The 26,391-nt window shown below is 39.9% G+C and overlaps 4 protein-coding genes across 6 annotated transcripts; 2 read left to right on the top strand and 2 right to left on the bottom strand.

The window, feature by feature from the left end:
• Positions 1-1,055: 1,055 nt before the first annotated feature.
• Positions 1,056-17,423, top strand: LOC146546812 (mast cell protease 1A-like). 2 transcript variants are annotated; one of them, XM_085265366.1, is made up of 6 exons: positions 1,067-1,190; positions 15,906-15,965; positions 16,108-16,261; positions 16,422-16,551; positions 16,694-16,948; positions 17,049-17,423. In XM_085265366.1, exons 1-6 carry the CDS (start codon positions 1,085-1,087, stop codon positions 17,199-17,201), a joined length of 858 nt encoding a protein of 285 aa, XP_085121492.1. In that variant the 5' UTR covers positions 1,067-1,084; the 3' UTR covers positions 17,202-17,423. The 2 variants fall into 2 exon arrangements, with proteins under 2 accessions (XP_085121493.1, XP_085121492.1); XM_085265367.1 differs by lacking the exon at positions 15,906-15,965 and having other exon boundaries at positions 1,056-1,190.
• Positions 3,824-13,933, bottom strand: LOC146546813 (uncharacterized). The gene is made up of 3 exons (XM_085265368.1): positions 13,856-13,933; positions 4,516-4,671; positions 3,824-4,090 (listed from the first exon to the last, which is right to left on the bottom strand). The coding sequence occupies exons 2-3, from the start codon at positions 4,639-4,641 to the stop codon at positions 3,857-3,859; spliced, it is 360 nt and encodes a 119-aa protein (XP_085121494.1). The 5' UTR covers positions 4,642-4,671; positions 13,856-13,933; the 3' UTR covers positions 3,824-3,856.
• Positions 17,424-18,659: 1,236 nt separating the features above from the next.
• On the top strand, positions 18,660-23,548 carry LOC146546811 (spindlin-1-like). The gene is made up of 5 exons (XM_085264673.1): positions 18,660-18,791; positions 19,443-19,484; positions 19,809-20,056; positions 20,150-20,383; positions 21,355-23,548. Exons 2-5 carry the CDS (start codon positions 19,465-19,467, stop codon positions 21,558-21,560), a joined length of 708 nt encoding a protein of 235 aa, XP_085120799.1. The 5' UTR covers positions 18,660-18,791; positions 19,443-19,464; the 3' UTR covers positions 21,561-23,548.
• Positions 23,549-23,884: 336 nt separating this feature from the next.
• micos13 (mitochondrial contact site and cristae organizing system subunit 13) lies at positions 23,885-26,370 on the bottom strand. Of its 2 annotated transcripts, none has more exons than XM_085264676.1 (4): positions 26,187-26,370; positions 25,641-25,797; positions 24,402-24,455; positions 23,885-24,152 (listed from the first exon to the last, which is right to left on the bottom strand). In XM_085264676.1, exons 1-4 carry the CDS (start codon positions 26,213-26,215, stop codon positions 24,066-24,068), a joined length of 327 nt encoding a protein of 108 aa, XP_085120802.1. In that variant the 5' UTR covers positions 26,216-26,370; the 3' UTR covers positions 23,885-24,065. The 2 variants fall into 2 exon arrangements, with proteins under 2 accessions (XP_085120802.1, XP_085120801.1); XM_085264675.1 differs by having other exon boundaries at positions 23,885-24,146; positions 24,398-24,455; positions 26,187-26,365.
• Between the last annotated feature and the right edge of the window lie 21 nt (positions 26,371-26,391).

Raw genomic sequence — 26,391 nt, 5'->3', positions numbered from 1 at the left:
CTGCTGAGTTCATCCTGCGGCAGTGCATTGAAGGCATCGTCGTTGGGAGCGAAGAAGGTAAACACCTTCTCCTGGTTCAAAAGCTCAGTCATACCTGCTGTCTGGATGGCACTGACCAGCATGCAGAAACAGCATTAAATGATGTCAGCTTGAATAGAAACTACACAACAACACACTAACACCTCTGTTTGCTTTCAGTCCATATGCTACACCTGTGGGAAGCAGAAAGCTTGATGTGGTCTGCAGAGTTCATTACTAAGCAGACAACCACCCACAAACCAGACCTGGGACATGTTTCCTTTAGTTAGTTTGCCAAGTTCACACAACACAATACACAGCAAACTACCACTGAAAAAAAAAACTATTTAAAATATTTTAAATGAACTAACTGAAGCAAAATTGACTCCAAAACAACTATAAAACTATAAAAACAGACGATTCTGTCCACGGGTGCAAGAAGAACAACCTCAGTCCTTGAAATTAAAACAGGAGTACCAGAATTAAAAGCCAAACATCTAAAATCTTCAACGTAAAAACCAAAAAACCAACAGGAAGTATAACTGAAGAAATCGACTTTCTCCCTGGAAGGGCAGGAAAAGTCTCCTGTATCGGTTACCTGTGTCCTCTGGGCTTTGCTGCATGTATTTAGTGATTTCATGCGAACACGAGGATCAATTATTGTCCTGTGAAGGTCTCTGTAGCTTACAAAGAAAAATGAATTAAAGAGACACACACACACAGAGGCAGCTAGACGAGGTAAAAACACTCCTGACTTCCTCTGTGATTTGTGGACAGCTGCAGTGAAGAGCAGCGCTGTGTCTGATCACACCACCTCAGTCGAGTTCAACACAAGTCCAGATCTGGAGTCGAGTATGAAGACCAAATGTATGAATCTCTACAAGGCACCTCTCAGCGGTGCCTTGTAGAGATTTCTCAGTGGGGCTATTTTCCTGCTTTTTGATTGGACTGAACATGCTGAATGTTCACAAACTGTTTGTTTAGTCTGCTGCACAAATATCAGTAGCAGCTTCCACCCTAATAAAGACATGCAGAGACTCTGCTCTGATTCCAGTCATCTACAAACATGGGGCAAAGCAAGTTGTGGCTTATAGCAGAGCTTAGCATGAAGAAGGAAATGAGATCAGACCTGTTTGTGTTTCTGTGTCCAGGTGACCCTCAGCAGCTGTCAGGTATGCTCAAGTATCACCTGGGTGAGAGCATGCTGGTGTTTTTTAAATTGCTCCTTTCTTTTTTTTTTGTTTAATCAAACCTTTGTTTGTGTGTGTGTGCGTGTGCGTGTGAGAGAGAGAGAGACAGAGAGAACAGGTCACATGACAGCACAGCATTTTCTACCCACAGTTTGAACTGAGTAAGAAATAACAAATGTATTTATTCAACTTACAGACAATAAAAAAAACAGAAATCAGTGTAAAATTTAATAACTTTTATTGATAACTTTTTTAAAAGTTATTAAAAAGAAAACCCCAACAGAAAAACCCCTCTGAGCAAGCACTTGGCGACAGTGGGAAAGAAAAACTCCCTTTTAAGAGGAAGAAACTTCCGGCAGAACCAGGCTCAGTGAGGGGACAGCCATCTGCCGCGACCGTTCCAAGGGGTTATCACAATTTTTTCTACAGTGCATCAGGGGCGATCGTGGCTCAAGACACTTCACCCTACGCCTACTGGTGGTGGTCAGAGGGCCCGGCGGCGCCAGTGTCCGGCAGCCTCGCCTCTGTCAGTGCGCCCCAGGGCGGCTGTGGCTACAACGTAGCTTGCCATCACCAGTGTGTGAATGTGTGTGTGAATGGGTGGATGACTGGACGTGTAAAGCGCTTTGGGGTCCTTAGGGACTAGGAAAGCGCTACACAAATACAGGCCATTTACCATTTTACAGTGCATCAACCTTGTTTTGTCTCCTGGTGAAACAAAACAGTCGGCCTATAGATGAGAAAAACCGACGTATGCAACTTGGCTTCTTCGAGAGTTTGGCTGCCTCTTCTGTGAAAATTTTAACAATCGTATTGTCGACTGTTGGGTCATTTAATTCCATGTTTCGCAGAACTACTTCTGCCTCTTGCCACTGTTTACACAGGGCTTTGAAAATCACCTTCTCAAAGTTTTTGAACTTCCTTAAGGGGATTTGATCAATTTCATCCCCGATCTTAGCCCAGATCTTTTTGCTAAGCCTCTTGTAGATGGCTAAAACTCTTTCTGGACTTATGACTTTACCTGATTTTTTTATAACCCGCTTAACTAGTTCTTCCATACATATTTCCACAAAAAAATCGGTATTTTTCTTTGTTTTGAGGCAATTCCTCCTTTGCTGCCAAAGGGTGTTTTTTGAATTGATTTTGCATGCTGGCTTCATGTTGAGCAGAGGATTTCTTTGGGGTTACATTATTTTCCAAAGAGGTTCCTGCTTTATCTACAGCCTGCGTGGTGTCACGGTTTTTCTTGTCTATTAGAGTTCTGGGCTCGTCAGTTGTATCAATGATATTTGTGGCAACATTTTCTGCTGTGTTGTTCATGTTGTCTGTTGTTTTCTGTTGTTCAGGAGCTGTCTGTGTCTCCTTTGAGGCCACTGTTGTTGTGCTATTTTCCCTGATGTTGAACAAATCCCTTGTTTTCTGTAGAATCACAGCCTGAATTTGATCTGCCAGCGATGCATTATCCTCTGAGTTTTCAGGTCTTTCCATGGTATTTTGGACATTAGTGATAAGTGTGGCACCAGCGGAATTTTCTGCTGTGCTGTTCACATTGACTGTTGCTTTCTGTACAATAACAACTGGCACACAGATTCGATTTTCCATGATGCGGTCAACTGTGTTAGAGGTCTGTGCACGTTCAGGAGCTGTTTCTGTCTCATTTAAGGACACTGTTGTTGTGCTATTTTCTGGGATGTTGAACAAATCCATTTCTTTCTGTAGAATCACAGCCTGAATTTGATCTGCCAGCCATGCATTATCCTCTGAGTTTTCAGGTGTTTCCGTAGTATTTTGGATATCAGTGATATATGTGACACCAGGGCAATTTTCTGCTGTGCTGTGCAAGTTGACTGTTGTTTTCTGTGAAATATTAGCTGGCATTTCCGTGTTGCGGTCAACTGTGTTAGAGGTCTGTTCAGGAGCTGTTTCTGTCTCATTTGAGGCCACTGTTGTTGTGCTAGTGACAGCAGTGTCCTGGCAAAACCTCATTTCTGCACCTGCCGACAGTGAGCATAGGGCTATGACATTATCTACAAAATTACACAGCCTTCCTATGGTGGCATTTTCGGCGTAATCAGACCGCAACTGTTGCCACTGCTCATGTGTAACATTATTTAGCAATTCCTCTAGCAGTGGCCTAACATCATCTGCAGGAGTGGAATCACTCCTGACATTGTTTGGATTGCTACTAGCTGTTAACCCACAGGCACACAACCAAGAGACCTAAACTGATTAGTATTGGCTTGCTTCTATCACTAAACATCACAATCACTAATACTACACGATGCAATCTGTTTGTAGTGGTGCACCTTGGGAAAAAAATTGCAAATTGGTGAAATTGGTGCAAGGCGCCATTTCCATTGAGAAAAATGGACATTCAAAGTTTGAATTAAAAAAAAAACAAAAACCATGGCTTGAAAAGTGAAAACTGCAGTAATAAAGGCCCCAAGTTGAAAAGTGCCAGAAAAATAAGTTTCACTATGTACTGCAACTTTACCAGTGCTGGCTTAAAAGAAAGGATGGTACATATTCGAAGAGGTAAACATGTTGTTCCCACATCATAACTGGAAAACTGTTCAATTGTACAGTCTGGTCCTGAGAACCTGGGCCTTCTTTGAAAGGCTGTTCCTTTTGAGCTCCATAACCAGTTTCTATAATACCTCGAAGGTATACTTTTCCAGTGGGTAGGTGAGGTTCAAAGTGTACATTAGTCCAAACAGCATTGCAGCTGCTAGGGTATAGTTATCCAAATCCTGCCAGACTCTCTGGCCTTCAAGGACTATCCCGATGTCCTCAGGGCTGCCATTGGCATCTCTTGACTTTATGATGTAAATTCCCATGGTTGTTTCCTTATTAGATCGTTGGATAATGGCTTCATCTGTGGCCTAGAAAATGCAGAATTCCAAAATTTAATTAAACAGAACACTGGTCAAAGAACATTATACCAAATCTTATTTTAATCTGTGTCACTATTCCAAAAAATGTTAACATTAACACATTAGGTGAACAAAAATGGATTCATTACAGCATGTGATTTGAGTCCTCAGAATGCTTAAAAAGGTAATGCATGAAGTGAAATCTCCATGCAAAGAAGCAGAATACTGTCAGAGCATAGAGAGGTGTTCAACTATGAACTCCACACATCGTTCTGATGCAGGTAAAAGAAAAAACAAAAACAAAAAACGCACCCATGGTAAATTGTGAAAATCCCAGGTGATTTTCAACATACTCCTGGCATAGAGTGACAAGCAGCATTTTGTTAAAATTATTATTTTCCCTAAAGTGTATACACAAATTATTTTTTTCTTACCTGGGCCGTGGGCTCCAGAATGTTCTGCAGTCTTCTTCCTATTTGTCCTCCTCGCCTTTTGAAGACCTTTATGAGTTTGTCAGATAGCACATCTATCTGCGAGAGTAATCTGGACTGCAGTGGCATGGTGGTAATGCGCTTAAACTCTGCATTTATCTAAAAAGACAAGTTGTCACATAAAAATGCTGTCAAAATCTCAAATCTCACAAGGTTACATCCACACAAAGTTGTTATTTTTTGTCATGTTACTATTTATTAGCTATGGGTCCCATGTTGCTGAGCAGTTCCATAGTTGCCCTTACTTCCATACCACCCAAAGCCTGTTTGCAATCACAGCAGTTGCCTCCTTCTGGCCATTTTGCAGTTCTGCCAAATGACCCAGAAACTACATCTATTATTGTCATATACAAATCAAGGTCTTTCATTAATACTTAGTTAAATTAGTTAATTTGACCTTTCCAGAAAATTTACCTTACAGAATGTGAGATAACATATGCAAATCTTCACCCCCCCCCAACAGAGCCCACCCCATGGCAAACTAGCTTATTTAACTGTTTAACTAAAACATTTTAGGTACAACCAGTTAACTAAATGGACACGAGTTTGTTAGTCTGTATTCACTGAGAAAAAACAAGCGAATGTGACTGGGCACTGAAGAAAATATAATCTGATCAAACATTATTCAGCTTTAAATATTGTTCAGCTTTAAAGTTACTGTGCAACTGTGTAATAAAAATGTGTGCTCACGACTTTGGCCTTGAGAGCGATAAGAAGCGATCGCCTCATCCTGCAGGTGGAAGATATCTGCAAGCGAAGAGGCTAGAACACCCAAGGCCGATTTCCTTTTATGGAGTTGTTTTTCTGCTAATGCAGCACTTTCCTCACAACCCCCTCCTGTAAGTTTTAGAGAATATATACCCATCCTCACAGCAAATATTGGGAATCTCCTGATGTGAGCTGTGTTGAGAGATTGTCTCTGTCTTAATAAAAGTTCACTGATTCCCCATCTGCTGCAGGTGTCCGGTTGTCTTCATTCTCCGCCAGCCTGGTTAAGTCAATTCCTCCTTAACATCTAAAAGAACCTATTTAATGAAGGAAGACGGGTTCACTTTGTGTTTAATATTATTCTATTGCTGTTGTTGTTTTTTTTATATCCTTCAATTGGCGTCACGGAACAGGATCCGCTCCAGGTCAACTGGATCGGATGGGAGGACATCGGCAGTGGTCTGAGTGAACGGAGTTTGGACAAAAGCTGTGTGCACACAAAAACAAGGTAAGCAGACCTTTTATTTCTGCTATATTGAACATTATAAAAATACTTAGTGTCCAAACTCCTAGTAATTCATAACCAAAATTGTCTGGCTTACTTAAGGCTTGCTGAGAATCAGACAAGTGAATAAGAGATAAGTGAATAAGAAATAAGTGAATAAAGATAAGAGTGAACTGAGGTCTGACCACGGTTGCAGCCGACGGGTTGCTCTCCGGTGTCGGATAAATACCTCAGTGCAGGTCTGGGACCTTGAAAGGGTTTATTAGTAACGCCTTTCTAAACAAATTAAAAGGTTAAAGGCCTTGAGAATATTTTTTAGTAATATTCTCTAAACTACAGAAGGGTTAGGAAGGCCCAGAGGACTTTATTAGAAAAGATCCTCTAAAACTTAAAAAGGAGAAGTACTGGTTGGAGTCCAAAGGAGGGGTCCCTTTGATCAATAGGAGAAAACGGATCTCTTCTTAAAACCCCGATGATTTTAGTGTTTTAAATGTTTTGATGTTCTGTTTGATATTGGACACACATAAATACACGCTGAATGCTTGCTGTGGAACACTGGGCAGGACAGTTTGGTTCTCCGTTGTTCACAGATTACACAATTAAAGGAACTAGGTTCCTCTTTTGGTTAAAATAATACACCACACATAGAATTTTTTTTACACATTTATTACATACATAAGGAGGGTAATGAGTGACTGCAGGTAATGTATGAAGTGTGAATGAGACGTGTGAACAAGGTGACAACCAACTAGCACCCCTATCAGGAAGCTCTAGGCAAGGTTACCCGCCAGACTCCGGTTTGGTAGAAGCCTGGTAACACCTGAAGGGATATTTCAGTGCTGACTCACCTTTAAAGCAGCGCCCCAGCTGTTAGTGCCTAACAGAGGCAGAAACCCAGCTGGCCCAAATTCTTCTTTAAAATCAATAAATAGAACATAAATTACCGGTGTGTGTAAATAAGTTGTATAAATCTGTTAGATCTGAAACTCCTGCTAAAAAACTTCCTCTCTACAACTCTTTTCTCTTCTCTCCCTCTTTCTCTCAGTTGGGATTCTGTGTGTGTATGTGTGCTGGAGAAATAAAAAAAAAGGAAAAGGGTCTCTCTCTCTGTCTCTGTGAGAGGAAAAAGGTGGGGGCCGAGTGAGCCCGCGGGGCCGAGCGGGTCCGCGGGAGCGAGCGTGTATGCTGTATGAGGAAGAAGGGAGTGAGAGGGAGCGAGTGAAAAGAGTAATCGAGTATTTGGTGATTTTTTTTATTATTTCAGAGGCACTGGGTAAGAGTTTTGACTTTAGCTGTGAGAGTTGTGAAAAGAGCAGGTTTTTCTTTTGTTGTAGACTGTGAGTAATCGGTGTTTTTCTGCCTATTGTGCTGCGTGGAAGACACAGAAGTGTAGAAATGTTTGTGGTTTATCTTTGTTTGACGTTTTATATAGAGTTGGTTGATTCAGGGTGATTTCTCCCGTTTAAGGGAGGAGTTGCATTGTGGTTATGTTAAAGCTTTGCTGTAGGGGTATGTGTGTGATTTTGTGCTGGCTTCGCATGTTTAAATGGATGCATAGAAGTTTGTCAGTGAGAAATTGTTATGGTGGGGTTTTAAAGTTAGTAAAGAGTCAAACAACGCCCACTGTTTTAAAAAGGCCCAAAACATCATAAAAGACACCTCACATCCTGGCCACTCCCTGTTCGAACTGTTGCCCTAAGGCAGACGGTACAGGGCAATCAGAGCAAGGACTAATAGACTCAAACACAGCTGTTATCCAACTGCAATAACACATCTGAATACTACAAAAATGTCCACCATGCCACTCTTGTGTTAATCTATGCACGGTCTGAAGCATGACGGTGGGAATACTTAGTATTTTAAGTATTCTATCTATTTTATTGATTGAATTTTATTGTTTTTTATATTACTAGGGATGATGCAATGATCGGGGACCATTCTTAATGTCGTCGGTCTCATGACAATGACAATAAAGTTTTTGATTTTGATTCTGATTCTGAAATACACCCTCCTCAAGAGTTCAATGATTTAGGCAGTTATGTTTATACAAATACTAAATGTATGTTTAGTGTCTTCATACAGGTGTTTTTTCTTAACCTGGAAGCCTGAGTACGGCAGCAGAAGACAGGCCAAGCTTTGGCTAAAATTCACGGCTGGACACCAGAGTTGTCCTCACCCCTCCCGGTAAAACAAAAAAGAGAGAATGTAGTTTGAGGCGGGTTTTTCTCGCTGAACTGCTCTGGGTGCTGTGTCCCTGAATCTCACCAGTGTTAACCTCTGGCGGAAGACATGGAGAAAAGGAAAAGATGTTCCTGGTAAATCACTGAAACAAATAAAACCACACACAACCAGAGAAAGATATGAGAAGGGTGAGGAACAGACACATGTGCGTGTTAGAGAAATGCCTCGTTTGAGAAAAAGTTAAAGTAACCCATATACAGACGCACCCATACATGCAATGAAGAAACAGCTTACATACATGTGCACGTACATGCAAGGTTAAAGTAGCGACACTTAACATACACCTGTTTTTAAATGATATAGTTTATACATTACTGACAATTAAACGCTTTGGGTTGCAGGACAACAACGTAACGTCAAAAGACAAAGACACTGGTCTGAGGATTAAGTGAGGACACGACAAATTTAGTGGTTAAAAGGGTCGACTTGGGACATGTTTTTGTTGATTGTTTAAGACAAATGACTACTGAATGATAGGAAATTCCTTTTTAGGTTTCTAAACAGGATCTTAAGAATTTTAACACGTACCTGTGTTGTCCTGTCAACTTGAGGGGTTATGAGTTGATTATATGGTGAAAAAAAAAAAAAAAAAAAAAACAAAAACAAAAAAGGGGGGAGACGAGATCTCGTTGTTTCTCCCCTCTCGGGATAACACAGCCAACACAGCACAGCCAACACAACATCATTTTCCTGTTCGCCTGTTTTGTTTTGTTTTTGTTTTTTCTGAGAGCCGAAGCTGACCTGGACTCCTACCCTCCCCTCTACCATCGTTGCCCTCTCCGCGACCATCTTTGACCCTTTGACCCCTGAAGGCCACAGCAGCTGGACTCACAACAACAACTTGAGGATGTCAACAGTGCTGCAAAAGAGTGATCTCATGCAGCAGAGACGGAGAGCACTAAACCTAAAGCCCGTTTCACTACACGGGGGAAATTCCCAGGCTGCGTCAGCTGACAGAGCTGTGACGAGACGCGCATTAAGCCCGGAGGAAAAGGGACGGTGAGCAGAAGGATGCTGACCTCTGAGAAGAGCCGAACAGCAGAGCTGCAGAAGGCAGAAGCAAAAGGGTCAAGGTACAAGGAGAAGATGCAGGCAGCTGCAACAACGGATGAAAACAGACCCAAAGAGGAGGGGAGGACCCTAGGCCATGCGTCAGGCCGCTGGTTTACCTAAACTACAGAACAGGAAGGTGATGAACACAAACATATACCAACACACGAACACACACTTCTGCATGCGCCTACTTAGAATGAAGGGAAACACACACATGAACACTTATGCACTTGTTGAGGGAGTAAAAACTGATACATACCCATGCACTAAAATCAAAATGTTGATTTAATTTACTAAGAAGTGACACACAATGCTCCAGCTGCTGCAATGAAGAATGCTTTACTGACAAAGGCTCAATGCTGCACACAACAAAGTCAAATACAGAATTTGCTATAATAATAAGCCCGGAGGGCATTTGTGTGGTCTGGGGAGCAGAGTCCGGAGCGGTTTGGTTATGAAAATGATGCCCGTGCGAGATATCTGGGGCTTAAGGCCTCGACTTAATTGTTTACTCTACACTAAAAAGAAAAGAAAACACTCTGAGCAGTGGTGCAGAGTGAAAACGAGGAATTAACAGTGTGAGTTTTATTTCAGAGCGCCACGTCATTGTGATGGAGATTTAATAAAGGAGGAACACACGGACAAAGAAGAAGAGAAGGGGGGGGCAGCCCTTGAACGCGATTGCCTGAGGCATTAAAGTTCTGTACTAAATTCTGGTTTCCAGTGTGAGAAAAGTCACGCAGTGCCAGTAGTAGAGCTAGGTTGAGTAATGATTCTAAATTACTGTAAGTAAATCATCGTACACCGTTCAAGTTTCATGATAACGGGGATCTAGACTTTGTTGAACCCTAGGCAATTTGAACAGGTAAAAGTCGAGTGACCAAGTAGCAGTTGAATAAAAGTCATTGAATAAGGGTTGAAATAAACTGGCAGAATTAAGAGAATTAAAACATTTCAAGAGCTCAACTTACTTAATGGTTCAATTTTGTTTCACGAACGCAAAACATATAGGTTTATGAATATGAAAAGGTTGAGGTGGTGTTGGTTTGACTCTGTGTAGGTTTAGGTTGGTATTTTTATTGATGGGAAGAATATTCAGTGACAAGTCCTAAGACCCGGGCGTCTGCATTTTGTTTTTGTTATTTTTCATTTTATTTTGTTTTATATTTACTGATTTTTGTTTGTGAATCTTTTCTTTAAGCAGATCTGCACATCGGAAATTACAAGCATTACACGTCGGCGAGAAAATTGTTGTAAGTGAGTTTCTCCGCATTGAAATGGGTTCTGGAGGAAACACTTGTGGGGACAATTAGAAACGAGAGTCCCTGTTTAAAAAAGGATTCAGCGAGGTAATCCAAACTCAAGTTCTTGTTTCTTTTTGAGATGACGTCATTTTGCTGAGTGTGGAAACTAGATGCGACGACAGGTTTCACTATCAGCAAAGAACGGATGAATGGATGAAAGACTGGGAATAAAAACAAACGGACTGACTGGTAAAAGATGACAAGACTTGACCATGACTCAAGGTTAACCACCTCCACCTAGATAGGATAAAAGGGTGGATGAATTTATGTGGGTTTCTTTTACAGGAGTAGAAGGATGACAAAATATTCGAGGATGAGTGAACCTGTAAATGCCATTTTTGTGTCTTGTGTTGCTTACAGAGGTGACTGCGCAGCGTTACCATTTACATTTTCTTCCCTACAGGGTTACAGTTTTAATGTTTTTCTATTACAGGATTTCTGGGCGGATGTGTGAAGAAACGGTGTTTATGGGTTAGGAGTTGGGGATGCTATTACACTGTATTCTGGTGAGAGTGTTGGGGGAGACACACCCTGTCTTGAAAACTGTGATTCTTTTACAGGAAATGTTTTATAGCACCTATGGAATGAGGATGCCTGACTACGGTCAATGTGCTGCTAATGTTTGCTTTGCTTTGGTGAGAGGGGTGCAGTAGAAAACAGACAAGTGACATGAAAACAAGTAATAATAACAAATAACAAATTTGGGGACAGTTTGACCTAGAGCCCACTAACTGGCCATTAGGGGCTCTCTCTCTCTCTCTCTCTCTCTCTCTCTCTCTCTCTCTCTCTCTCTCTCTCTCTCTCTCTCTCTCTCTCTCTTGGAATAACATTGCCCAAAGGGTGAATAAAGCAAATTGTGGCAATAATAGTGATTTAATGATTGGAGAAACCTGAACATGATACTTGTCTGTTGAGCTGAATCGTTTATTACTCTTATGATTTTCCGGTGGGACTATGAAGATTTTTTGGTACAGATTGCAGGTTGTTGCTCTTTAACTCCTAGAACACGCCCTTGGCGAGGTGGGGGGAACTGGACCACCTTTCTCTGCCCCATCATCCTCTATTGGAACACATCCAAGCTAAGTAAACATGTCTTGGCCCTTTCCCCCTGAAATGACAGGCAGGCAAAGATGTTGCGTCTTTATTTGCTTCCTGGCCCTGGGTCTCATTCCCATTGGCATAATCCTGATCGTGAGGGTGACGAACATTATCGTCTTTCTCTTGTTTAAATGCTTCTAGACTGGTTGTTTCTCTGTGGTGTTTTGTATTAGGTTTGTTATTAATTGTTTCCCTCACCCACTTCCTCTTGAAGGATATATCTGGTTGAACTGTGTCTGGTCGGGTTGTGAGGGTTAAGCGATGTTCTCAGGGTCTCCGGACTTAAGCCTGAGCGAATGTGTACTCCCACCACTGGATATGAATTGTTTTATTCCACACCCCTTCCTCACGTTTTACCATATTCACTTTTGAATGTCCTTAGCAGTTACTGTTCTGAGTTTATTTTACGGTTGATTTATTCTTTCACATGTTCACGTTTATATCTCTCATTATTATAGTATACTCTGTACTCTCCACATTTTTATCATTACTTATGCTTTTTGGTTGCTGAGTTACAGGAACTGTTAATTTTGTGTCGCTACCCTGGTTGCACTAACTCGTTGTATCCGTGTGTGCAGGACAGCTGTTACTGCTTTCGTCGGGAACCGAGACTGCTTGCAGCCGACCCCTGGGCAGGGTGGTGCCTGGACTCTTTTCTCCTCATACATATAAAGACAAATGATAAGACCCGAGGAGTTTTTCGAGCCAGGCTTCGACACGTCTCTGTGTTCCTTTGAATGTTACTTATTTTTGTGTGTTGACCCATTTAAGATGGGTCAAAAGGGGGATTTGAAGAAAATATAATCTGATCAAACATTATTCAGCTTTAAATATTGTTCAGCTTTAAAGTTACTGTGCAACTGTGTAATAAAAATGTGTGCTCACGACTTTGGCCTTGAGAGCGATAAGAAGCGATCGCCTCATCCTGCAGGTGGAAGATATCTGCAAGCGAAGAGGCTAGAACACCCAAGGCCGATTTCCTTTTATGGAGTTGTTTTTCTGCTAATGCAGCACTTTCCTCACAACCCCCTCCTGTAAGTTTTAGAGAATATATACCCATCCTCACAGCAAATATTGGGAATCTCCTGATGTGAGCTGTGTTGAGAGATTGTCTCTGTCTTAATAAAAGTTCACTGATTCCCCATCTGCTGCAGGTGTCCGGTTGTCTTCATTCTCCGCCAGCCTGGTTAAGTCAATTCCTCCTTAACATCTAAAAGAACCTATTTAATGAAGGAAGACGGGTTCACTTTGTGTTTAATATTATTCTATTGCTGTTGTTGTTTTTTTTATATCCTTCAGCACACACTGAAAAAAAGCTAATGCACATAATATTGTCCTGCAGCTTAAGCTAGCGTTATCGTTAGTTAACTTAAGGAATGACTTTTTTCCATTATGTTGCTCAACAGGAATTCATGAGAAAAACTTCCCCATATAATGGATGTTCTCTTCGTTTCCTCTCAAACATGTAGTTTTCAGTTTACCTCGACAAAGTAAAGCTCAGCACCAAACGTAAACGAAGCAACGACAAAAAATGGCGGACCGCCACAGTGAATTTTCCCTCGCAGAACACGCCCTGGGGGGGTGGAGTTTCAACAGAAAACACAACTATTTTCTGTTATTTTGATATGACTGGTTTTAAAAGAAAGACTGAACATCCTTCTAAAACAAGTGAAAGGCGTGAGACTTAATTATGTTTAGACCAAAAATATAACTGATTCATGTTGGATATATTTACTGTATTTTTACTAATTTAACAACGTCATCATTGCATTAGTCGCTTTATGCTATAGCATTACGCTTACATTAGCTTGAAGCTCAAGGTCGTCATTTTATTTAATTTCTTTTTCTGGGCTTACAAACAGGACACACAACATTTAGATAACCGTTACACTGAATCTTGGGTCTGTGTTGAGTCTTCCAGCTGCTGACTACAGAAGCTAGATTGACCTTTCAGCATGTTTATAGCGGCTGTGGCTATGTGCTGGTAATGTTACCGTGTGTGAGCAGTCACATTGGCAGCAGACATGTTTCAACAAACTAGTCATATCCCGGCCCTACATTAGCTTGTTTAATGGTTAAGACACTGCAGGTACCACTACTTACTACAGACACCGATGCAAGTTTGTAATAGTCTGTTAATTTAGACTGAAAGAATATACAAACAATATTAACTCACATTATATATGTTAATTACTAATTTGCTTATCGCATAATTTCGGTTACCATTAGCTAACTGGAGCCTAACATTGGCCTTTCATGGTTTTCGATAAACAGCCCACATACCTGTAAAATAACAACACCCCAGTAAAAGTCCACATATATAAAGGGTCTACACTCTTTCTCACTGGTGTGTTAGCTTTAAAATCCTATTTACCTTCAAGTGTAAAACTCCAGATGGTAGTAGATTTTCCAAAGCGAGAGACAAAAATGGCGGACAGTGCAGCCGATTTTTCCTTTCCAGGGGGCGGAGCTTGAGGATAAAACACGACTAACTTGTTTCTTTTCAACATGATTTGTTCTAAAAGAATGAATATTCTTAAAGAATATGTGAAAATTAAAAGACAAAAATATGTTTAGATGTGAAATTTAAATTAGTCATGCTGGATATATGAAGTAATTCTATGCAGATTCAACAACCACCCTATTGCATTTTTTTCAGTGTAGATACAGCTTACTTATTACTTAAAAGCTTATCTGTGAGTTCACGGTGGCTTGTGAGGCACAAAGTCTGAGGCTATGGTCTGTTGTAATATTTATGGTACAGTTACCAGTGCAATTAGTACCCAGTGCACATTACACAGAGAGTAGAGTCTGATAGAATATCTGATTCACTTCATGAATCAGAGATCCATATGCATACTGACCCAAGACGCATGCAAAATTAAAAAGGTGAGGATGGAAAAAATGCGAATCAGCTGTAAAACTATTCCTGTTTTGGGAATTGTCTCATTGTTGCCACCTCTAGTGCACCTGTTGTTAATGTAATTCTTGTTTTTTCTCAGCTGTCTGCTGTTTAACAAGATGCAAAAATAAAACCAAACTTAGAGTTGCTGTATTTATTATTAAGTTTTCTCAAAGTTCAATTTTGCTTTGGAGCTTTATTTTTTTTATTTAATGAACCAACAATAAAGAACTTTTTTGTCGGTGTTCAGTTGAGCTCACCACAAACATGTTGTTACTGTTACTAAAGGGATATTCTCTCTTCCTGCCATTTCTCAAACATCACATTTCTGATTCTATAAATGCAAAATCACAGGAAGTGCATTAATCAGTTTCCTACAGTTTTTCGGGAGCATGCATCTAAAATTTAAAATCTTATGCATGCAGCAAGAAACCCAGTTTTAGGTTAAAGCAGAAGTATTTTTGGGGTGTGGTATATTGTGCTATACAAAATCGCAGCGTTTCTTAAGAGCACTCTTTTCAACACACAAAAGGGGAAGTGTAAGTATCCCATATTACCCGTAACTACAAACACTCAAACACAGACTTATTAGTGATGTGCGATACCACTTATTTCCTTTCCGATCCGATACCAAGTAAAATTCAGGGTGGTCTTGACGACACTGATCGGATACCGATACGTTGCACAAAAACTCAGACAACATCAGAGTACTTGTTCTTATTGTTTAGTCATGAATATTATCATATAGAAATAAAAAATCTGAAGTTGTGTGTTAATTGATGCTATTTGAACACGTATATCTTGTCATTTAACATTGCCTGGACATTCCAACAAAAATGTCCAACATTCACACTTTCCCTCATTCACAGTAGTGCTGCGCCACACTACAAATTTTAGTATCGATCTGATAACAAGTAAATACAGAGCCAGTATTGCTGAAGTTGATTAATGAGATGAATTCTCAATTTGCAAATTCTGAACACATTTTCATCATCACTATATAAGTGTGATTTTTTACTTTCCACAATAACTAGTTAACACAACAAAACACACCTTTGAGCTTTTCATGTGTTTTAAAACTGGGTTTTTGGAGACCTGGAATCTACATTTTTCTTTCTCTAACGCACACAAAAAGATTCTGACATTTTTCACAGTGCATGTTTGAGGTTTATTTTTTCCAAAGAAATAATTAACAGAGTTCAGCGGGCTACACGCTGAATTTCGATACCAATACTAGTGTTGTTATCGATGCTGTCGATACTTGAATCGATCCGTCCACCTCTAGTACTTGTAGTTAACTGCAAACTAGAATTAGGGAGGAACAATTATGAACAACTAAACTTCCTGAGCATTGTGTGCATCTAGTTACAGCTCAAATACCACTGCCCGTTAACATCAATTATGAAACCTTGTTTTGTAATTTTTACCAAGACCTTTACAAGACACCTTACAGCATGTTAGCAAACACACTTAAGCAATACAAAAGAACATGAAAAGAGACATTTGCTTCCCTAAACTTTAGTGCGGATTTCACCAGTGACCATGGTAGCCAGATTCTTCCTTCTGCTGTTTGTCCTCAGTGGTAAGCTTTCATGTCTTTCTGATAAAAAATAATCTAAAATCTGACAAACACTGTGCATATTTTTATTTGCTACCTATCCTACTACTAATTACATATTGTCCTGGATTGCTATAAACAAATGACGTCTTAGTTTGTGTTTCAGGAGCTGACGGTTCTCGGATTATTGGAGGCCGAGACGCTGCCCCCCACTCACTCCCCTACATGGCCTCAGTGCAACTTCAAGGTCGCCATTTGTGTGGAGGAGCACTAGTGAGAGAGGACTTTGTACTCACAGCAGCACATTGTGAGACACGTGGGTACGAATTCAGTGTTTGCTTTAATCGGCAGCATTTGCAGAACTGACAAAAAACCCCTCTATCAGTTTTTCTCAATATCATAATAGGTTTCTTCGTTATGGAAGAAAAATTATTAACTTTGGATTCTTGATAACATAATAAATGTTGCTGCAATTTGTAGAATACCCACAGTCGTGCTGGGAGTTGATTCCCTGACGGGTACTGAGCCAACAAAGCAGCAATTCCTTGTGGTCAAATCTTTTCCGCATCCAGACTATGATGGACACAAAAATGATATCATGCTCCTCAAGGTGAGAACAACAGCTGTCTGCTAACATGATCATGATCATTTCTAATTTGCACAGAAACATAACTTGTGATGTTAAGGTTATGCAAATACTAACACCGTTCAGCTTTTTAAAGTATTTTTCCTGTTGTTGATCTCCTTCTCAGCTGAACCGGAGGGCCCAAGTGTCTCAAGCAGTTCAGGTGATCTCTCTGAAACCTGGCAGTCTGAATCAAATCAGCCAGTGCATCACAGCAGGCTGGGGCGATATAGGCGATAACAACACCTTACCAAAAACGCTTCAGGAAGTCAACGTCACCACTCTGCCACAAATGATATGCAAAAGGAGATGGGGACAAGTTCCCATCACACAGTCGATGGTTTGCGGTGTGGGCTCCCACAGCCTTCAAGGCTTCTGCTCAGTAAGAGATTAAAGTGTCTGAGTACTGGAAAAACCTGAAAAACCTGTATTTTAAACAAAGCGTAAGTGTACTTAAGTGTACTTTATCATTTCTCTTCAAGGGAGACTCAGGTGGACCGCTGGTGTGCGATGGAGATGCAGCAGGTGTTATCTCTTTCTCTGGGAGGCGATGTGGAGACCCCCAAACCCCCGATGTCTATACACGCATATCTTCTTTCCGGGCATGGATTCAAAGGGTGTTGAATGACAATTAGGCCAGTTAGACTAACTGATAATGTGTCGCAACGCTTGATTGGATTATGGTGCTGTAGCCTTGATTTTTGTAATTCTGCACTCATCACAGATATCCTTTTGCTTTAGGTGTGCCTTTCAGATGGGTTAGGAAAGGTTCATGCATGCTTTTCTCTTCTTCTTTGCTGTTGGTGCACTTCAATGTGTTTCAAATAAGAGCACAATCTAAAATAAAATACTTTTTGCTCGAGAGTTATTGTACATTGTGGTTTTATTTATTTATTTTGAAAAAGCTGGATGGCGTACCGAACATTACACTAAATATTGAAACACTCAATTCATGCAAATCATTTTCCTCATCATGCAGTGATACTAGTATAATGATACCTCACGGAAGAGTTAAAATATTTAGCATGAAGCACAGGCTCACTGAATATCTTTGTCATTCTCAGTCACAGGGAGGCAGCTGCATCCTGTTCCGGTTGTTTGTTTGTTTTTGTTTTTTTAGGTATTACAAAAAAAGAAGGCCTCCAACACTGTCATCTTCATAACTGCTGCATTTCAACCATATAACATTTTTGTCTCTGCCGTTAAATATTGAAAACTCACTCCACACTGAGCCTGACTATATTTGTTCCTCTCTAGAATATTTTATTGGATACTATTTTTTAATTAACCTCCAGTTTTTACTTTTTAAAATGTGTTTTTGAAATTATGCTTGACTGACTTTTAAAAAATATATTGAAAAATCAAATAAACAAACCAAAAAAACCCCAACAACAACTGCAGTACTCTAACATACCTTTAGGGGGAGAGCAGCTAGTAATGGCTTTATGGGAAACACTACAAAGCTTATATAACATCATACTGAATATATGTTACTTGCTCTGTGCATATTTTAAAATAAGATTAAGATTGCTAAGATTGATTCAGATGATTAAGGCAGCCCAAAACATGAAGGTCACACTATGCAAGTGTCCTTGTCATGTGTCTAATATTTGTCCACACCTATTAACTCCTAATTCTAAGCCGGCACATTTATTTTTACAATATTTTAAGTCCATCTAATTAAAACAGCTTCCTTATTGTTATAAAGTATTGTTGTAAGCTTTAAATTCCCATGTTTTAGAGTAATATTCTAATTTTACAAACTAAATGCTCTCACAGCTCAAACAGTGACGCCAAAAAACTAAAACAAATACCGTCTGTCCCTTTAATTGAAACCATAGGCAACTCCTGCGTCATAGAAAATTCTGACCTCATTTTTCCTGCTTGTTGGCTGTGTTGTGTAGCTATCTTTCTCATATTTCTAAAACACACGAGCTGACAGTATTCACGAATCACTGTCTGAAACTGTTTATGTTTTGTGTTAAAAAAAAAAAAAAAAAGTCAGTTTCGCGGAAACCAAAACATCATTTCCCATCACTCCCCGCGCCCTGCTCTCATTCTTCTCTACGGCTCTGGTGACTCACGGCTTGACGGGATATAGAGTCTTCTCCCCCCTCCTTTCCCTTTCCCACAGGTTTCGCGAGATTTTACATAGGCGGGTTGGTGTGTGGCAACATTTCTCTGCCAGACGAACTGCACAATGCTGATATGAAATCTGCTTAAAGGTAATGAAAATATGTTCCACATAGAGAACAAGGCTGTAAACACACAGTTTTTAGCTGTGTTTGCTAGCTGCCATTAGAGACAACGAAGAGTGTGCTGGATGTATGTGTCCGCCTACACTTACCTACAGTAACATCTGCATTGAGGTAGAGCTAAGACTGTTTCCGATAACCTACAGAGGCGTTGTGCTGGCTTTAGTCCAGGACAGGTAGGGTACATGTGACGTAAAGGGTCTAATGGCCTTGCCAGTCAGCTTTTATGTGTAACTTGGTGAGTCCTTTGCGCCACACTGTAACCTTCTAACATTAAATCCTGTAATTTCGCACATAGCAGTGAAACGGCTTTTCTCAAAGTTGTCAGTCGGTTTTGTTAAGACTTTGTGATCCTAAGATGAGGGGAGGCTTGGTGTCAGCTATAACACACACAGTCTTGTCTTAGTATACAGTGACCTCTATGGTAATGTTGTGTCAATAAATACCCAGGAAGTTATTCCGTCATGCAAATTCATTGGCTCGAGGACTTGTCCGTCTGTTGAACAGGCAGCATCTGTTTCATAAATATATGTGTGTGTGGCATCTCTTACTGTATAATCATCATACATGTGCTTGTCAGTTTGGCAGCCAAACTAATTGTCCTGTCTTTCTCTTAATTAGTAACCTTTGCATTTCTGGAGGCATGTCCAAGAAAAGGGGCAGGTATGTCGATCTGCGTCTGCTGTATGTATTTGATGTCACATTGTGCCGTCGTTGTCACAAAGAAGTCACTGCAAGAAACCCCCCAAGTGTTTTAATCACGTGGAAGCCACAGAAATGAACAAATAGCTGAGAAATGTGACAAAGGTCATACATACATAATTTCCCAGAGGAACCCACCCGAGGGATTAATAAAGTTCTATCTTATCTTATCTTATCTGTATTTTGACTCGGGTGCATTTTTAAAAGAGCAAATTAGGTTAGGTTGTTGGACCTGTGTGTAAGGCTCAGGCTCACAGACTTGCATCTTCGTCTTGTTTCTACCAGAAAACGGAGCAGCGGGGAACTGAGTGACGCAGTAACCCCAGACCCCAACTACATTCTGGGAGTCCGCATTCAGCATAACTGGCGTGAGAGGGGGAATCAGAGCAAATGGAAGGGCACAGTACTTGACAGAGTTTGTGTAAATCCTTCCCTCTTCATGGTGAAATACGATGGCTTTGACTGCGTCTATGGCATTGAGCTGTTCAAGGATGAGAGAGTGTCCAACCTACAAGTGTTGTCAGAAAAAGTTGGTAAGTCAGCGTCTGCCTTGATCAGTTCATACTTCAGATTCTGGAGTTACAGCTGGGTCTGTATTGTTCTCTTTCATGCTTCTGTCTCCACAGTAAACAATAAAGTCAAGACACCTCCAGGGGCGGAGGAGTTGGTTGGCAAAGCGGTGGAGCATTTATTTGAAAAGGAAGATGGAGAGAAGAATGAGTGGAGAGGCATGGTCCTCTCCAAAGCACCAGTTATGACCAACTGGTATTATATTACTTATGAAAAGGACCCCGTTCTTTATATGTACCAGCTGTGGGACGACTATGCTGAAGGAGACCTCAGGATTCTGCCTGAAGCAGGTATTGCTAATTTCTGTAAAAATGTATAAACACTTTTGTCCTATGGCATTAGAAATGAGTTAAACTGGGCCCATTTTATGTATATAAATCAATTTTACACTTTGAAGATCATTTGATACATTTTTCTTCTGTTGGGCATGAATACCATGTGAGCTAAAAAAACAAACAAAAACATGATCGGTGTCTGTGTTCATCATCTAATCAGTCGTATTTGGGGCAACCATGGTTCACGGGGTTGGGAAGCTCGTCTTGTAACCGGAAGGTTGCCGGTTCAATCCCCAGCTCCGTCCGTCCTGGTTGTTGTGTCCTTGGGCAAGACACTTCACCCTACCTCCTACTGGTGTTGATGGCAGCCTCGCTTCTGTCAGTCTGCCCCAGGGCAACTGTGGCTACAACTGTGGTTTGCCTCCACCAGTGTGTGAACGTGAGAGTGAATGAATAGTGGAATTGTAAAGCGCTTTATAAATGCAATCCATTATTATTTACTTACAGAAGCACTCTGGCAGAATGACGCGTTTTGAAGGAAGTGAGCAGCATTTCCCTACTTTATTTCCCTTTAAAATAAAGTATTTTGAGTTAAATTTGAGTATTACAGATACCTAATATAGCTGCCATGCTGTGTAAATAAAGCCCAAGGATTGAATAATAGTATCACTAAACGACCATTTCCAGCATGTGAAGAAATTTCCACATCTGATTTGTCAGAGATAGGTATTCACATTAACTTCAAGTGAAGTTTAATGCAAATAGAGAGATCTTTATGCAAAATGCTTTGACCTTTATAGTACGAGTATAAAAAGCCAAGTATAAAAACAAAGTAAGTTTTTTTTTAATTTGTGAAAATTATGACAATGACACCATTATTTTTTTCTTTTTATCAACAGCTTTCACCAGCAGCAGGATTTTATTTTACTCTTCATCTCTTCTGTAATTATAATCTTGGTGTTGTAATGATTAACCTCTCTCCACAGAAAACAAGCACCTGTTGCCTGCAGACAGGAAGCCAGGAGAAGAGACGGAGAGTCTCGTTGGGAAACAAGTGGAGTACGTTACTGACAAGGGTGTGAAAAGAACAGGCCTGGTCATCTACCAGGTCCCGGCCAAGCCCTCTGTCTACTACATCAAATATGACGATGACTTTCATATTCATGTCTATGACCTTGTCAAAACCACCTAGAGATAGTGGACACTTTTATCTAATTCCCCGACATCTCTCCACCTGCTACTGTTCCACTCATTGCTACAATCTGTTATTCAAAGCCTAGACAGGGTTAAATAGCTGACATGCTTTATTGTTCAGAAGTCAGTGCAATCTCTTTTCATTTCTTTTTTCTTTTTTTATTTGTATGCACAGCATAACTGTAGCACTGCTATGCTTGGCTGTTTTGCAGAGAGAAAGTTTTTGTTTTGTTGTTGCTGCTCTACTTTAAATACAACTTTAAAGTCTGGACAAAGTCAAAGATTGCACTGCACAACATTTGTGCAGCACTTTCACGTCTGTCCCCAAAAGTGCTCCTCTTAATTAAATTCCAGTGACTAACGAAGCTGCTTAATATCTCCTTTCAAAGGGCACTTTATGTTGGCTTATCTAAATTGACGATAAGTGTTGACACACACCTATGGACTAGGTGTTTTCCACTGAGGTAGTTATTAAAAGAAATGGGCAGATGCAAATGTGTGTGTGTGTGTGTGTGTTCATCAAAGAATATCAAATTAACTTAACACCAGAAGAGATAAATGGAAGTTGCATTGTAAAACCATCTTAATTGAGGCCAATTCTTTTTAAAAGCCAACATATTCCTGCACCTTTGCACCACGTGAAGTATTTCAGCTTTCATAGCTGGATGAAGTGGCTGCACGCTGCATATGCCATTCGTGCTGAACATGACCTTGAAGGAAGGTTTCTGCACAGGCCCTAAATCCTAACATCAAGAGTGCAAGTATCATGTTTGTGCTGGTAATTAAAGTACTAAATTTGCATATGAATTTGATCCCACTGATATCATAAAGTGCCTTCCGGCTTATCATTTTGCAATACTGTACTTACCATTTCTCTGACTGTGCTCTTAATTAATCTTTGCCCAGGGAGGCTGCTATTTGGTCCTCATTTCAAAGTGGTAACACTGACAGCTGGAGCAAAGTTTTAAAACTATCAATTTGTATTAGTGATGTGTGTGTGCTCTTAATGCAGTTTGAAAAAGTTCGTCAAACATAATGCACATTATCATTGGTTGTATAATCTCACTGTTGACATTGTGGGGAGCACTTTATTGTATAAAGTTTACATATTTAGGTAATGGTACACTTTAATAGTTTCCCCCAAACGGTGTTTCCTTAAATGCTAATGTGGCAGAATTTCGCTTTAAGATACACGCATGTAAAAGAAAAAAAATAGCTACAGTACATAATGACAGTATTTAATCTACGAAACTTGTGTAAAATTACTTGTAATGTTGCCTGTTGTGATTACTTCAGTTTATTAAGAGTATCTCATTAAAACGCCACACCAGCTTCTTGTGAAAAAGTAATGTACATTAATTAAAATATGAATATTTAAAGATTGTAATCAACTGATTTGTTCAGTGACTAATCTCGACTCCTCCCTTTGGAACTCATAGTCTTGCAAATACGAGCAGCCAGTTTCCCACTCATGGATTAAACATAGTCCTAAACTTAAAGAAAAATTCAATGAAGAGCTTCACTGGGATCAGAAATTTATTTTAAGATTAGGCATAATCAATGTTTGGGAAGCTAAGGCTCTTCGCTTGCCACGTGGACGTCATCTCGCTTTCGTTACCGTGTTGTAGTTGCTGAACTGGCCTCAGTCTTTTCAGCCTTTGCCTTTTTTTTCTGCATGCATCATATCTGATCAGTGCCTCAAGGTTTATAAACTTTATTTGGATGTGAAGAAGTGATAACACGTGGCAGAATGGGTAATGTTTTCTTACATTTAGATTTAAAAAAAAAAGTTGACACTAAACATCGCCGCTCGCGGTGCTGTGGAGTGTGTCTGCATCGTGTACAGTGGAGTCAACCGATCATAAATGGCTGCGTGTGCTCTTCCTCACGCTTTAGGTCATCTCCCCCTCTTTTCAAGTTGTAGCAGAATCAACAGTGAACTGTGTCATTATTATTGTCATGATTAATAAAGATTTTTGCACATTTGTATGGTCTTACACTTTTTGTCGACCGAGCACTATATGTGATATGACTTGATAGATCAAACTAAAGATGAGACAAGATGTTTGAAGATTGATATATTGCTCACAAATAGTGAAATTGCATATATATACACACACAGATATTCTTAACATTTTTTGGGCAAGGTGAGGGCAGAATAACACTCTCTGCTGGACAGTGCCGATAGCAACTATTTGGTATACACAATTTTGAGGTATACACAAAATGAAAGATTGCCTTCTTAAAAATAAAATTTCCTTCCCATTATGTACATCTCCCATCAAAGGCCACTATCAGTTAGAAAACCACAGTACCCATTCAGCAGAGTAGCCTCCTTGCTTTTAATCTTTTAATCTAGCAGTTTTCTTTGATGTTGTGTGTTGCATCATTCTTATGGCAGGGTTCAACATTTGAAGAAGTAATGTCATTCTGAAGTGCAAAAGTCAAAAGGACTGATAATGTGAGGCTGTCCAGAGAGTTCATGTTCACTTTGTGAGGTCCTTCAAGTACTGCAGCCCCTGACTTGTGTATTCAGTGGCTTTTGTCGGGGCCTCAGAAAGATTTGAAATCGTCCACTGTACGCCTGCAACAAAAGAAAAAAAGAGAAGTTTAGGTTTTAGATAGTGAAAAATCAGGGTCAATATAGGATCTAGACCAAAAGTAATACCAATGCCAAAATTATTTTAAAACAGACTACTGCCTCCAAACAATTTTAAAACTATTACTACATGTAACAAGTGAAATACACAAAAGAAAGTCTGTGCCAAACTTGTGACCACGGCAAATTTTTACCCTTGCTTTTTTTAAAAAAGGAACAAATAATTGAATTCTTACCAGAATTCCACGCGTCAACAGGAGAGAACTCAATCTTAGGTATGGTTGGAAGCTGAGCCTGACAAGAGGGATAGGGTGCATTATTTTCTGTTAACAACATATTGGAGCTGGTATACAGACTTTCTATTAGTATAGGTGAAAACACTCCTTGTAAGGTCTAATTTATCTTAGGTCTGATTTAGAAAAAGATAAAAAGTTTAAATAAGTAAATAAATTTTGAAAAGTGTTTATTATAATTGGACAATACGACTACTATTCTGTCCAGTGCAAAACAGTAATAAAAAAAAATAAATGAATAAATAAACAAATCAAGTTTTAAAGTAAAATCATGAAGAGCAGACGCACTTATACACTGTTTCAAGTGAAAACTTGCTTGTTGGAGTTTGTGAATAAATCACCTGAACTGGTTTGTCAGCAGAACTAGGACCTGTACTATGAAGCAATTTCAGCATTCCCTGGATATCTTTCCATTATCTGACTTCAATTAAAATAACACTGAGAACCAAGATAAGCAGAATTACAAAGGTGTTTATCGACTAAGCCAAGCCAGAGTTTAACAATCTAGCTAGGAGTGTATTCAAATAGATGTTGGCAGCAGTCGACCAGTCAAAAACATGGGCGGATCTTACAAAGCTACAACTATGATATCTGAAACATTTGAAAAGATTAAATAATACAGACATAAAGCAACAGCAGTGTTGAAGCTAAAGGAGCGGTGTGAGTGTGTGTGGGAAGAAACAGCCAGTCCAGTAGTATTAAAAGAGCATGAGCACTTTAAGCACTTTGGTCAGCAATGCTGGAAAAGATATTTACTTTAATAAAGTCTCAGTCCTAAATCTGGTAAGTCTCAGTTACCAGACTTAATGCACAGGAGAATCTGAAGAATTGCTATTGACTATATTTTCAACCTGATGATCTCTAATCTAGACCACAACCTGCTCCAGAGCTAGTTAGGTCTGCAGCATACATTACCACGAATCAAAGTACATGCCTCACAAAGGTTTATGATGTCATGATTGTACTGTAACTATGTATGCATTAGAGCGTTTCTGATCTCATAAGAGAAAGGCTAGAAAGCAAAAAGAAATTTCTACACATTTATGGTACAAGTCATCAAATTTGCTGTCTGCAGCACTGATCCATTTAATGCAACGACTTTATAAAACCATTTTACTTTCTGTTGTATTAGGCCTAGTGGCACTGATCCAGGAAGACCTAGTTGTTTATAACGTGCATCTTCTACCTCCACACCAAAGTACTTCATCCATTCCTCCATGGCAGGTGGGATTACTGCTTTGGCCTTACGCAGAGCCTCTGAGCCCTGTTCACTGTTCCCCAAGAGACCAGAGTCATAGGCAACATAGACAGCTCCTCCTGCAATGGTCACCTTGGTGGCCAGTCTGGAAATGAAAGAACAGATGCAGTAATGCAATTAATCTGAAATACCACAATTTCCCAACAGGGCAAACTGAAACTACAGACACACGTCGTTGTTATCAAAGTAAACAACAAATTATTCTTTGATGCCAAGTTAGCAGTTAATAGTTGGGAAATTTACAATCGCCCACATAAGCTCACGTTATTTCAGAGAGTTAATATATCAGCCCAAGTTTAACTCCATAAAGAAAAGCATATTTTAAGTCTTAAACTTGGAGCTAAAACGAAATCAACTGAAAATGACCTGGTATGACTGACAGCTAGCTTAGCCTAAGTTAGCTTAATTACCAATAAGAGCATTTAGAGCAGTAATAGTATAGGGAACCGCGGGAGTTGAAATAAAAATACTAACTTCATAACAGGCCAAATCCTCGTCGCCATCGTTCAGCGCGGTCTATTCTCCTTTAAGAAGCTGTTATTACGAGAACTCCGACAATGAGCCGTAGATCAGGCTAGCTGGTTAGCTGTACTGAAGGACAACCCTGCTTGATGATCCGTGTGCACCAGCGTTGTGTAAATAAAGTTGCTATTTCAAAAGTAAGGGCGGATGTAATTTC

The sequence above is a fragment of the Mchenga conophoros genome, linkage group LG23, assembly GCF_057382185.1.
Source record: "Mchenga conophoros isolate Kocher_MC1m ecotype Shallow Benthic linkage group LG23, M_conophoros_male_GT1.1, whole genome shotgun sequence".
NCBI lineage: Eukaryota > Metazoa > Chordata > Actinopteri > Cichliformes > Cichlidae > Mchenga > Mchenga conophoros.
The sequence above is the reverse complement of the archived record's forward strand: the minus strand, read 5'-3'. Positions and strand labels throughout refer to the sequence as shown.